The following is a 13,527-nucleotide window of genomic DNA, read 5'->3' as shown; positions in this document are numbered from 1 at the left end:
AGATGTTCTATTTTTTTTTTTTTTTAATATAAATACTAATGTAATATCATAAATTATGATTGACATATCATACATAACGAGTGATAGTCGAAAAAGATATGACATGAGGAGTAAACATACACAACACTATCCAATTGGACATATACACCCAAACCAAATTCCAAATCCAAATAGGCAATGACAAAAAGATCAGCTAAGCTAAACTTTATTTGATTCATGAAAGCAACTGTTTTCATATATAGATGAAATCAATTGTTTTCTTAGCAACTATATATATATATATATATATATATATATATATATATATGGAACTGAACCAAGTGTGTGTGGATCAAATGAGATCGAACAGGGTGTTTTTGTAAGGAGTGAGAACTGATCCCAGCTGTCCATTAGGTTTAATCAATGGATGATTCTAGTTTAAAAAAAAATTAAAAAAAAAAGGGTTCAATTTTATAATTATTGAAAACTTTTGACTCTATTACAAGGTACGTAACATTTGTTCTATACTTTCTTTAAGTAGGTTCGATCCGATGACCTTCCCTCAAGGGGAACCGCAAAGGTGTCATCTAAGCACAAGGTGCTTGAAAGTTGAGGGGAGTTCATTTTATAATTATTGCAAACTTGAAAGTTTAGTAATGGTAAGATCTTAACGTTTGATTTCTCAAGATGAAGGGTGTGAATGTGTCCACACTTTTTACAAGGGGAAGCGTTCAAATGAGAACATGGTCTTCTTGTAGAGGATTGATTTCAGTCACCCATTATGATTCATATCATCAATGGTTAAGACTTTTAGCAAAAAAAAAAAACTATTGTGTCAATTTTATAATTATTAAAAATGTTTAAATTTTTAATATTTATTAAAAGAAACCCAATCTTTTCCCGTTTATTTCCCACAACTCTTAACCGTTGATCCACCCAAATGCATGAGTCATATAAGTTCTAAGGGTTTTGTCAAGATCCTGCAACCCGTGCAAGCGTGCACAACCCATGAAGAGATCAGATCAATTGCGACGCTTATGTGCACAATGAGTCAAACTACTCAAACTCAAACCTCCAATGTTCGTTGTAGAAATCGAACTCTTGCGACGCTTATGTGCACAATGAGTCAAACTACTCAAACTCAAACCTCCAATGTTCGTTGTAGAATCGAACTCTTGTCCTTAATTCAAACTCAAATCCCCAATGTATGTAGTAGGAATCAAACTTCTAACCTACTGGTGAAAGTAAATTTTAAATGAGACTACTTTTTATCAGGCTAGTGTGGTAAACTTAATTCAGTTTTCTTTTGTTAGGCGGATAGTGTAGCCCATGTCATAACTAGTTAGGGAAGCACATTTTATGTTAGACTGTACAGAGTGGTATAGTATGCCAATCCGCCTTTATTTCTTCAATCTGTATTGGCTCATGATTAGGGTGAATGAACTTTTCGTTGGTAAAAAAAGTGAGACTTTTTATCGACTAATACCACGAGCAATTTAACCTCTTTTGATCGAGGTCTATTTTGAGGAAGGTATCACGTCATGTCCACGTGGTCTTGGAGACATGCCATACAACGTTGCGTTTCCTGGCATTGTGGAATGTGGACAGTGGGAAGCAGACATGGCAGAAATGTTTCCTCGGCCCAACCATTCATATGCTGCATTATTCATTATTGTAATGTGTATTGTCAAGATAACGTATTACATATATTCATCCATACATAAGCGACCATTTTGTACAGCTTGGATAAACTAACTACTCATCCACAAACAACCATTTATACAGCTTGGCCGTGAGGCATCCCGTGACCGCTCAAATAGCTACTCCATCCACAATAATTTATTATTAGTTGAAACGCAATGTTTGTGTGTATTAAATATGAAGATGATGACTCAAATCTACATACATACATATAGTGGCTGTCAATGAACCATATTTATATTGTTTGGTTATAAAAGGCAGTTTTTTTTTTTTTTTTTTTTTTTTATCTTAATGGTCACCGTACCATACCTTAGTCTGATAAACTGTGGATGGATAAATTACGATAATTCAATGATTTATTAAGTGGGAGGACTCGTGCCTAGCTTGTGTCCAAAAGAAGTCATCATTACAAGAAGGTAAAATTCTCACATTGCTAGGACTTTACATCCGCTTCCAGATTAGTTACTTGGTTTTGACGACTCTGATACCAACTGTTATGGTTGCTAAGACTCGATCTTGCCTCATTGCAGTAGATCATATTGTTCCATATATACTCATCTTGCCCACTGCATGAGCTCACCTAGGCGACCTCGAGGTTGACAATGGGGCAAATTGAGGGTCAACCTCGAGGTCGCCTAGGTGAGCTCATACAGTGGGCACGATGAGTATATCTGGAATCAAACACAGCTGTTGAAAGTGCCCGGTGCCTGATTCACATAGGAACATGTAGTTTGTTGTTAAGACATAGTTGAAAGTCTCTCATATAAATAGTTGATTTGCAACCATTATTACAAATACTTATTCTTGTATTAAGCAAGCAATTAATATTATTTTACAAGCTAAGATTAATTTTCTCGTGTAGATCTTTTCGAGTATTCCCCTCTATCTTCTCATCACGTACATACATGAAAAGAGAACAAAGGGAAAGGAGATGATATCCTCGTACATCAAACAATAAAAGACAACCACACCAAGTCCAAACAACAAAACATGCAACTCACTAAACACCAAACAACAACCCATGCAGCCAGCCAGCCACACCACCCCATTATTAATTATTATTTGAGAAACCAAAGTCATATTGAAAGCTAGCAAAACCCCTTTGCTAGCTTTAATAGCATTCGGTATCTCCACCACCAGACCGACCATACAGACTTATTCGAACTTTATCAATCCCCCTCGTATTATTTATCTTTTTCCTATTCAATCCCACGCATTTTCCTGAGCCTGATAACGAACTCGTAGACCTTTTCCGGGTCAGGAAGGGCCTTGGCAACACTCTCCCTGTCCTGGCATCTCTTCATCCAACCAGCAAACCTTGGGCACTCTTCCTCCACCTTAAACCCTCCGAATCTCTCGTAGGTTGGGAACCAGGATGTCAGGGGGATGGCGATGACGTCCACGAACCCAAACGTGTCGCCGCCATAGTAATCCTTCTCCCCTAGAGCTCCCTCCAGCTTCTTTATGACCTCTATGAATTCATTCTTGGCAGCCTCTATCTCTCCCCCTTTGCCTCCCCATATTGCAGCACCAGCATCAAATACCTGCATTATATTATTCATGTAATTTATAATTAATTAATTAATTAATTAAAATATTGGGCTATACTAAAATACATGCATGCATAAAAATATAAAATATGTTTACTTGTAATTGAAAAACTAGAGAGGAAAAAATTGAAGAACTGAAAGTTTTTGAGAAATGAAAATTGGAGATCCATTTAAAGTAAAAGTTTCTTTTGCACATAAATTACGTTAGAGTTTTTTTGTTAGTACTACTGAACTCTGTTACAATGTATTATTTCTTCATAACTAATTTCTCAACCTACTAACGAACAAAGAGCCAATACCGCCCCCAACCTACCGAAGCACGACCTCCCATTTGAAAAAGTCACTTCGTGCCGCTAGATCACGTACAAGTCATTGGCCTATTATTTGATTTACGGGAAAGTCCACAACAGCTACTCGAAGGTGTGCTTTGGGTGAAGTCGGCATTGTGACACTTGCCAACATGTTATTAGTGATCGGCTCAAACCAAGAAAGACAATAGACAACTCCCACATGGAATCCAACTATATATTAATATAAGACGCCTTTCTTTAATTTACAAGAAAGTCTGAAGTGGCTACCCAGAGATGCTTTTTGGGTGAAACTTACCTCATAACTTTAACGGACAAAAGATCACAAAAAAGTAAACTAGTCTAAATTATCATAACTGACCAGCCCAAATCAAAAAATCAATAAACAGCTCACACATGGAGTCGAATTAGTAATAAACCTATTCTATTCAATATTTGCACAGAAATTTATGTCTCAACTCAAAATAAAAACAAAAAATGTCACCTTTTTCTCAACGAAGTCGGCCCAAAACCGAGCCCGGGCCCGGCCATAGGCGCAAGAAGGGAGCAAAGAAGGGGAGGAGGGCCAAGCCTCATCAATGTAGTAAACAATATTGGTGGACTCAACAATGGGGTTCCCATTGTGCAATAACACAGGGACTTTTTGGTAAATAGGGTTGGATTTCAAGAGAAGATCACTCTTCCCACTAAGCAAGTTTTCCTCCTTCAACTCATAACCCACAACGCCTTTCTCTTCCAACGCAATCTTCACCCTCATGCAAAATGGGCTCACCCAGAAGTCCAACACGACAACCTCGTCCTGCTTCGAAGACATTCTTAGTGTTTTGTTTTTTTTTAAGGATGTTTTTTATTGGTCTGTTTTCGTTAGGATTGTTGGCGTTTATATAGAGAGGGATTTTGGGATACAATGTGAAGTCAATAAATTAAATGCAATGTTGTTAATTCCGTCATGAGTTACGTCAAATGTATTGAAATTGGTTACATTGTTGGCAGAAGGATTAAACATATAAAACATTAAAACCTAGCCGGCCGGCGGTGTACACGATAAAGTTTATCCTATATTACCCCCGTAAATCATACATAGAAGTACACAAGTTCGAAAAAGAAAATATTAACAATAATCGAAATTGTAATTTTAAGTTGTACAAGATTACCCATTTGGCGTTATATTGTTTTATACGTTTGTATTAAGTGTTTATCACTATGTCAAAAGCTATATATAGCAAGTAGCGAAAGTGTAACTTTATTTGATTCTACTTGCGTAGCAGTCAGCGTCATATTTCGATGATATTATGTTGGACTCAACTCTCCAAGCCGCTGCCCAACAACTTTATTGTACATCTTTTGAATTTGGTCTCTGACTATTAATTTATCCATACTTGTGCATCACTATCAAATTCTTGTCATATTTTGTCATTTCGATCAATATTGTATGATTTTCATCAACACAACATATCCTAGTATCACCTATGGATTGGCCGAACTAGCCCCAAGGCCGCAACCATTACTTGAGAGTGTGCACTAAATAAATCAAGATCGTGTGTAATAACTTATAAACCATATAAGAGAGGTAAATCTGAAAGTTTGATTAAAAACATTTCAATTCACAAAAAGAGTAAGGCTACATTTCTTAATATTTTGCAACGAATTTTGTCTTAAATAGTGTAATTACTTCATATTAGTTTGTGATGATGATATCAACTATTTTAATAATAATTAAGAATAATTTTGAGAGAGAATATTAAAGAAATTTTGAGAGAGAATATTAAAGAATTACTTTTTGTAGGTAATGTGCATAAGCCATAAGGTTTGGTCTTAGTCATTGGAATACTTTGTGGGCTATTCAACGTTATTGTCGCACTACGTCGTTGCATACGTAATTAACATGGTGACTTTACTAGGTTGGTAAGATAACAATAAACTGTAATAAGAAGAAAATAAAAAATAAATCAGGGCAATCTCATGCTAAGTTGGTCAAATTATTAATTTAGTAATCACAAGATTCTAAATCAACTACCAGTAAAAGTGATCCATTGCTATCAGCTATGGATAATCTAAGTTGATTTACATCCTTGTGGTCTTTTGGTAGTTAGGGTCACAAGGCGGTGTTTACCCAGTACACATCCTTACATAATGGCTATAAGATTCACTCGTCATCCAAAAAAAATTAAAAATAAAAATATAAAACTTTGAAAGAGATATTCAAATTGGTGGAGCACAATTTTCGTACTAATAGGTCACGAGTTTTGATTTTTTCTAATACTTTCTTAGTCAAGCTCATCGCACAAGATATCCTACACGCTATAACACAAAAAACAACATTTACCCCATGCACACCCTAGGGTGCTGGTTGCGCTACGAGTTAGCACTAGAAGAAATGGGCAGCTCAACTGGTCATAGAGGTGAAAGTTGGAAAGAATGACCAGGGATCGAGTCTCACCGACGGCAGTGTGGGAGCAACCTCTCAAAGTGAGGGGGACTCCTTGTGCACAGTAAGCAAAAATTTAGCCTCTGTGATTCATGTTCACGGCAGTGAGGGGGGGGGGACGAGCGAGAGGGGGACTCCTTGTGCACAGTAAGCAAAGATTTAGCCTCTGTGATTCATGTTCATGTTCACGGCAGTGAGGGGGGGGACTCCTTGTGCATAGTAAGCAAAGATTTAGCCTCTGTGATTCATGTTCAGTAAGCAAAGATTTAGCCTCGGGGGGGACTCCTTGTGCACAGTAAGCAAAGATTTAGCCTCTGTGATTCATGTTCATGTTCACGGCAGTGAGGGGGGGGACTCCTTGTGCACAGTAAGCAAAGATTTAGCCTCTATGATTCATGTTCACGGCAGTGAGGGGGGGACTCTTTGTGCACAGTAAGCAAAGATTTAGCCTCTGTGATTCATGTTCACGGCAGTGAGGGGGAGACTCCTTAAGCAAAGATTTAGCCTCTGTGATTCATGTTCACGGCAGTGAGGGGGGGACTCCTTGTGCACAGTACGCAATTGTGATTCATGTTCAGTTGAGGCCGCAGTGTAAGGGCCCTTAAGGTGGGTTCAACCTTTGAAAAGAAGAAATAAACATAATTCTTATACTTAAAAGATGAATAAATTCTTACCAACACTTTCTTGATCAGGTAAAGTCTTAAAACATTTTCTTTTCTTTTCTTTTTTATGCGGAATAAACAATTAAACACCCTTAGTTGGGCCAATGGTTCATCATTTGTCCAAAACATAAAACTGCATCACGAGCGGCCCAATAAACCCCACCACACAGGCCTGTTATGTCAACCCACTTAATATAGGCAAATTCTTCTGTGAAAACCATGAATACAAAGTACATTTTTAATATATTAAAAGTACATTATTTGTGTACTAAATGTACATTATTTGATAGTATACAAAACAATGTACTTTCAGTATTCAAATAACATAATTTCAGTACTCAGTATTTTTCATGAATACAACGTAATTTGTGAGCTATGCAATTTGTTTTTCTGGCTCACGATTCAATTGACAGAAGTTAAATCTGGTATTCCTTTAAACTGACCACCAGGGTTATAGATTACAATTTAATGACTGGAATCAGACTACACATTTGGCAAGATGTGTGGTCTGATTTTGATATGGAAACCAGAAATTTTGAGATGCCTTATCCAAAAGAACTGCAGCTATCATCACTAAGTGCAGTTTGGGATTTCTAATTACATTTGCCACACAAAAACAACCACAAGAACAATGGCTTATATCTAGCTTATAGCCTTATACCATGGCAAAGCTCAAAGGTTCTATAATGGTGGCAACCCTTTCCAGTATGAATGTCCAGGCAATGAAATTCATGGAGATTTTACTTAAAGCTTCAAAGTTCAAACTGCTTACCTTCAAAAGTCTGTCCAAAATCCCAGTTCTTGGGAGCAACACTGTAAGAAGTGAGGGTGACTTTATCGCTGGTAGCTATCTCGAACGAAAGAGGTTGGTTCTTCAAGTCAGCATTTATGTGCCAGATTTGGCCCCAATTCCTGCCCATTGGAAGCCATCCTGTTCTCGTGCCCTTAATTTTCACCGCAACGATGTCACCAGCACCCGCAACGTTGCTGATCAGCACCGACAGGGAGATTCCTGCACCGGTTAAGGTGAATCGCACTCCTCCTTCCTTTCTGCACTTTATTCTGTTGGAAACCAGCCAAGAAGAAACGATTTACGCCCCAAATCAAGAAGGCTAGATATGAACAAGAGAATATTAATTAAAACCCCCATATTGGAAGGTTTTGTTGCTGCTGCCATTTACTAATGGGAAAGGAGATGAAGATTTTAGGATTTTAGTTGCCATAGAAAAGAAAAGATTGGTGTTTCATATCACAAGCTTCAAGCAATGATGTGGGGTGACATTTTCCAGCTATGAGAACATGGGCGCACAGGCTTAGGTCAGTAGCTCAGTAGGCAGTATTTGGAAGGAGAGACTAAGGTTCGAACTTCGACAGCGACAATGTGAGAATTTTGCTCAAAATGAACATATCCCTTGTGCGCACCGGCATTTGGCTCTGTCTAACTAAAGGTGCGGGTGAAACCCCACTTTGTAAATTGCAATTCTAGTCAGTAAAGTACTACAATAAGGTAAACCAACCTAGTTTATGACCGTCTTAAACCCAAAAAAATCCAATAAATAGTTTTGGGGGAAGCCTCTACATTGTGATCCCAGTACTACAATAAGGTAAACCAACCTAGTTTATGACCGTCTTAAACCCAAAAAAATCCAATAAATAACTTTGGGGGAAGCCTCTACATTGTGATCTAGTCAATAAAGTATCACAAAAAGACAAATCAACTTAATTTGTCCATAATTTATTGACCCAAATCAAAAAAATCAATAAAAAACTTTATCGCGAGTTAATTTAAAATCTTATAATTATCAAAAACTGATTGATGAATTTGAAATCCTAGGATTACCGACCAACTAACCATGCTAACTGTTCAACCAACTTTCCTAGTCCTAAACATCATTAAATTGATAGGATCCAAAATAGGTCAAATTTGAAGAATTGATAGAAATCACTTAAAATTCTGGAATTTCATGAACTTGAAGGATTAAACAATGCGAGATTGACGTTTGGGCGGATGGGAATACGAACCTGCGGTACTGAATGGGCATATTCGAAGCTTTCCAAAGGGCAATCTTTTCAAAAGCCTCGATAGGCAGCACGAAATGAGCGTTGGGGGGATTGCAATGGCCGCCGCCGTCGGGGTCGAAGCCGTAGTTGGGAGCGCAAAAATTGGTAGCGGTGACAATAATGGAAGTTCCGGGGATACACCACCGGAGATCCTCCACGCACCTGACCTCAAAGCACGCGCCGCAGATCTGACCCCTCTCGAACAGCACCGTGCTCAGCCCAGCCGTCGCCTTGCCGTAGCCGCTCCTCTCCAAATCCCCGAACCCGCACGCGCCGCCCACCGCATCCCGGGGATCCGCCGGCGCGTAGTAGGTCGCCCGCGCTGGCCGCCACTCGGATTGCACGGGCGCGGAGGAGGATGGCCAGTGGTAGTGTGAATGAACCGACGGCGTTATCGAACAGAGTATCACGGCGGCTAGAACACGTAGTACAGTTGCCGGCATGGTATTGTAGCTCTTATGGCTTCTGCCGGAGTCGGCGCCGACGCTGTGACAGCGGAAAATGCAAGCAAGGTGGTGTGCTTGTATAGATTTTTTTAATTTTCCGGTTTCGAAATCGGCGGTGTGGGGTATTTACTTCCACTGTTGGTGCTGCGTGCTTACGGCTATATTTTATTTATAATTTTGAGATATTCATAGTTTAGTTCTTAATTTTAAATAGAAAAATGACACTTTTAGTTCATCACGATTCGCTACGAGTTTTGATCTCTAAATTATTAGTGTAATGGCGTTTTTTATATTAAAAGAAACATGTTTAATTTAATAATCTACTGTATATGTTACGGTGGCGAGATAACCTGTTGAAAATTGATTAACTTGTTAATTGGCATAATGGAACATATTTAACTACTTGAGAAATCTAATTACACATTTATTGAGTTCAACGACATGATTGTATTTTTGTGTTCATTTTGATGGTCAATTTAAACTTTTTTCAAATTTTATAGTTTATATAGACTATAAGCCTAAACTTACCTAAGTTTTCTCCTAAATGACTAGCAACTATCTTCAATGCATTTTTTTTTTTTTTGACCCTAGTGTCTCACAAAACAAGACTAATCATGTTTATATTGGATATGACTTTAAAAAAGGTGGTAAAAGCATTCTATCGTGAATTTTAGGGGTCGTTTGGTTCACGGAATGTCATATTACCTTAGGGAATGTTAGATTGCTGGGAATATTAGATTACTGAGAATGTTAGATTCCTGTGTTTGGTTAAAATTAGGGTATGTAATATAATCATGTTTGGTTTAGGGTTATCTTTTATACACACTATAATATACTTAAGATAACCAAGGTTATCTTACATTACCTAAGATTTTGAAGGGAATCACATTCCGTTCAAAATCCTATGTGGAGGGAATATGACATTCCTTGAGAATGTCAGATTCCCTAAGATAATATGAACCAAACACCGGAATGTGAGCTTTGGAATGTCACATTCCCTTGGTTATGTTATATAACCTGAATCAAACGCCCCCTTGAGGTAAAGTTCGAACACAATACACTTAATTAAATTGAAAGAGATATGTCGAATCGTATGATCGTATCCACATTTCATGACCATGGATGTTCTACAAATTGATAACGAGTAACGGAATCTACAAATTTTTTTTTGATAGTTGATAATTAAATGTGGTTGATTTTAAAATCGATTTGTATATATATATATATATATATATATATATATATATATATATAGTTAATGGAATTAACTTCATTAAAGTATTAAACATTTACAATGGAAATTCGGCAAATTATTGTATGGACCATGGTCCACACAGTGTTATGTGGACCATAACAAAAAGTATATTTTTAATATACTAAATGTACATTATATTTGTACTGAATGTACATTATATAATATAATGTACACTCAGAACAAAAATAATGTATATCCCCTATATACAATATACATTATTTTTGTACTAAATATACATTATTTTTGTACTGAATGTACATTATTTTATAATAGACAAAATATGGTCCACACGACTTGTATGGACCATGGTCCACACAATAATGATTGTGGAAATTCTGTTTGGGTTTCGGTTCAATTGATAAAACACATTTGGGCCCGTTCTGGTTTTTTACCTAGATGGAGCAACCGTTAGCCCAATAGTAGAGGCCTACTAATTTGCTCAAATGTCCATTGTCATAAGAGTGGAACGTTATGCTATGAGCACTTGTCTACCTTGCAAAATGTGCACGGTTTCATATGTATAATTTTTATATTGTAGATTTATAATTTATATACTATAGATCCATAATTTCTATACTGTAGATTCATAAAATTTATACTTTAGATTCATAATTTCTAAATCGTAAATTCATAATTTAAATACAGTTGATTCGTAATATAACCACCTCAGACTTTCCAAACGCATCCTATAAGCAGCTTCTAAGTAAACGATCAAAATTTTTTTTGTTGTAAACCACGAGAAGTTCTATATCTTTATCCGTCTATTTTACAGTTTTTTTTTTGTGCAAATCACGAGGTGTTCTAAGTATTTCTTCGTTTGTCTTACACTCCAGGTCTACTCAACTAATCTTCATTCGATCCGGGAGACATGGGAGCTAGACAAAGGGAATTGTCATCTGTAAGAATCAAACTCGGGTTACCTCTAAATTCGTCTCCACAAATAAGAATCTACATGTTCATTAAGTTATTTTCGAATCCAAATGACTTTAGACATATCAAATCTATCCCCAACATGAATAATTGATATTTGTACTTATCTCAAACTCATAAGCATATTACAAATATCATGGAGAATAAGTTAGTCAACGAAGCACAACTCTTAAAGCATTTAATCATAATGTTAAATTTGCCGTTTCTTTGTTTGGGAAGAATAGTAGAAGGTGATGTTTATTATTTACACACACACACAAACGAAGAAAATACAAAATTTAGATCATTATATAAACCATGGCTAATCGCCATCAATTCATTTTCAAAATTTATTATTATCCAATTAGCACAAAAGTTCTATTATCTATAACTACGTCCACCAATTTATGAAAAGCGATTCTTTAATAGCTTGAATTGTATACATGTATGGATCATTATCATATTTTCGTGTATCACCTTTTCAATAGCCACTTAAAAATTAATGTATATCTCAATATGTCGAAAATCTTTATTTTGACTTAACAAAAGATCATGATAAATTACACATTACTCTTTCGTAATATTATTATATACTCCAATTTTATAACAAAAACCCCAAACTAAACACCTATATTATCTCATAAAAAACACTAATTTTTAAAAAGTAATATATTTAATCAACTATAATTATAAAATTGAGTTAATACCCAAAATGGTCCTCGACTATAGTGGTTTTTCTCAATTTCGTCCTAATCGACTTTGGTGACCTAATACCGTCTCATACTTTTGTGTTTCACTCAATTTAGTCTCAGACTTTTGTGTTTTTGCTCAATTTAGTCCCTCATTTGTTATTCTGTCCATTTGGTGTTAAATAAATAGATAATTCAGTAATTTTAATATTGGCATCTCTTTACTCATAGACATGTGAACTGCGAAATCCCTTTTTTTTTACGAATTACTCCCAGAATTACTCCTAAAACTGCGAATATAAAATTTGATTTGCAGGTCCGGGAGTAATTCTGGACGTAATTCGTACAAGAAAGAGGAATTTCGCACTTCACAAGTTGAAAGTAAAGAGAGATCAATATTGGCGTTATTGAATTGTCTCTTTATTTAACACCAATTTGACGGAATAACAAATGGAGGACTAAATTGAGCGAAACACAAAAGTCTGGGACGATATTAGGTCACCAAAGTCGTTTAGGACGAAATTGAGAAAAACCACTATAGTCGAGGACAATTTTGAGTATTAACTCTTATAAAATTTGTAAATATTGTTGGGTAGGGGTATATGAAGGGCTAAGGTTAGCATCTTGATTTCGAAATGTGACGCTAATTGCTACACAAGTATAAAGAATTAAAGTTGCGATTTCGTCACTAACTATAACTTTTGGTATAGTGATAAACGTTTGGTTTAACAATTGATAAAAGAGTATGTCATAGGTTTGGATTCCATTGTATATAATTAGACTACTGAACTGAAAATGTGTGCAATTTAACCATTAACAAATTAAATGTAAGAAAAATGTACAATTGAGTTTAGTGATATAATTACATATAAGATATTAATTTAATAGTGCATTTCACACTTTTTCCTATAATTTTTTAATTAAGTAAACAAATATTATTATTGAGGATAGACATATTAAGACATAAAAAGACACACAGAAAAAGATGAGATTTAGATTCCTTTTAAGCTTTCGATCCTTCAGGTGAAATGTGGGATATATCATAAGACAAACAAAATATACAAAATTTTGTGGTTGGTAGATCTAGCTGGTAGGTTCTATCACGAGAGAGTACATGTTTTTTTTTTTTTTTTTTTTTTTTAAGAATATAATTTATTTATTGTCCTTTTACATTCTTTAGTGGAATTTACTTTTTCAAAAAGTAATAGGCTTTTCACATGCATATTTAAATACAGTAAAAAACCAATACCAATTATTTCTATAATAACACTCCATTTGCTATAACTAACTTAAAGTTCAAAGTTTAAAAGATAATAGCTACCAGCTTATTCTAAAATGATGTTGAGTGTAATATTTCAAAACAAGTTATTATTATAAGTTACTAATATTTTACCAAACATAGTTTATAGCTTATTTCGAGTTATTTATTTATTTATTTAAAGTAAAGGGACGTTTTATTAAAGGCGAATAGCCCGATGAGAAGCAAAAGAATAGAATTCCTGAAAGCTTTAGGAGAACCAATGACGAGGGCTTCCTCTG

The 13,527-nt window shown here is 35.8% G+C and overlaps 2 protein-coding genes across 2 annotated transcripts; both read right to left on the bottom strand.

The window, feature by feature from the left end:
* Positions 1-2,501: 2,501 nt before the first annotated feature.
* On the bottom strand, positions 2,502-4,394 carry LOC109177539 (glutathione S-transferase U25-like). The gene is made up of 2 exons (XM_019326919.1): positions 4,023-4,394; positions 2,502-3,224 (listed from the first exon to the last, which is right to left on the bottom strand). The coding sequence occupies exons 1-2, from the start codon at positions 4,350-4,352 to the stop codon at positions 2,880-2,882; spliced, it is 675 nt and encodes a 224-aa protein (XP_019182464.1). The 5' UTR covers positions 4,353-4,394; the 3' UTR covers positions 2,502-2,879.
* A 2,638-nt stretch (positions 4,395-7,032) lies between these two features.
* LOC109177514 (expansin-A13-like) lies at positions 7,033-9,283 on the bottom strand. Its single transcript, XM_019326881.1, has 2 exons — positions 8,651-9,283; positions 7,033-7,690 (listed from the first exon to the last, which is right to left on the bottom strand). The coding sequence occupies exons 1-2, from the start codon at positions 9,130-9,132 to the stop codon at positions 7,381-7,383; spliced, it is 792 nt and encodes a 263-aa protein (XP_019182426.1). The 5' UTR covers positions 9,133-9,283; the 3' UTR covers positions 7,033-7,380.
* Between the last annotated feature and the right edge of the window lie 4,244 nt (positions 9,284-13,527).

The sequence above is a fragment of the Ipomoea nil genome, unplaced genomic scaffold (assembly GCF_001879475.1).
Source record: "Ipomoea nil cultivar Tokyo-kokei standard unplaced genomic scaffold, Asagao_1.1 scaffold0805, whole genome shotgun sequence".
In the NCBI taxonomy this organism is placed as follows: domain Eukaryota; kingdom Viridiplantae; phylum Streptophyta; class Magnoliopsida; order Solanales; family Convolvulaceae; genus Ipomoea; species Ipomoea nil.
The sequence above is the reverse complement of the archived record's forward strand: the minus strand, read 5'-3'. Positions and strand labels throughout refer to the sequence as shown.

Coding starts and splice junctions, on each gene's coding strand:
- LOC109177539 (XM_019326919.1), bottom strand. CDS start 4,352: ATGTCTTCGAAGCAGGACGAGGTTGTCGTGTTGGACTTCTGGGTGAGC. Junction 3,225..4,022: donor CCGACTTCGTTGAGAAAAAG/GTGACATTTTTT, acceptor AATATAATGCAG/GTATTTGATGCTGGTGCTGC.
- LOC109177514 (XM_019326881.1), bottom strand. CDS start 9,132: ATGCCGGCAACTGTACTACGTGTTCTAGCCGCCGTGATACTCTGTTCG. Junction 7,691..8,650: donor ATGCCCATTCAGTACCGCAG/GTTCGTATTCCC, acceptor GGTTTCCAACAG/AATAAAGTGCAGAAAGGAAG.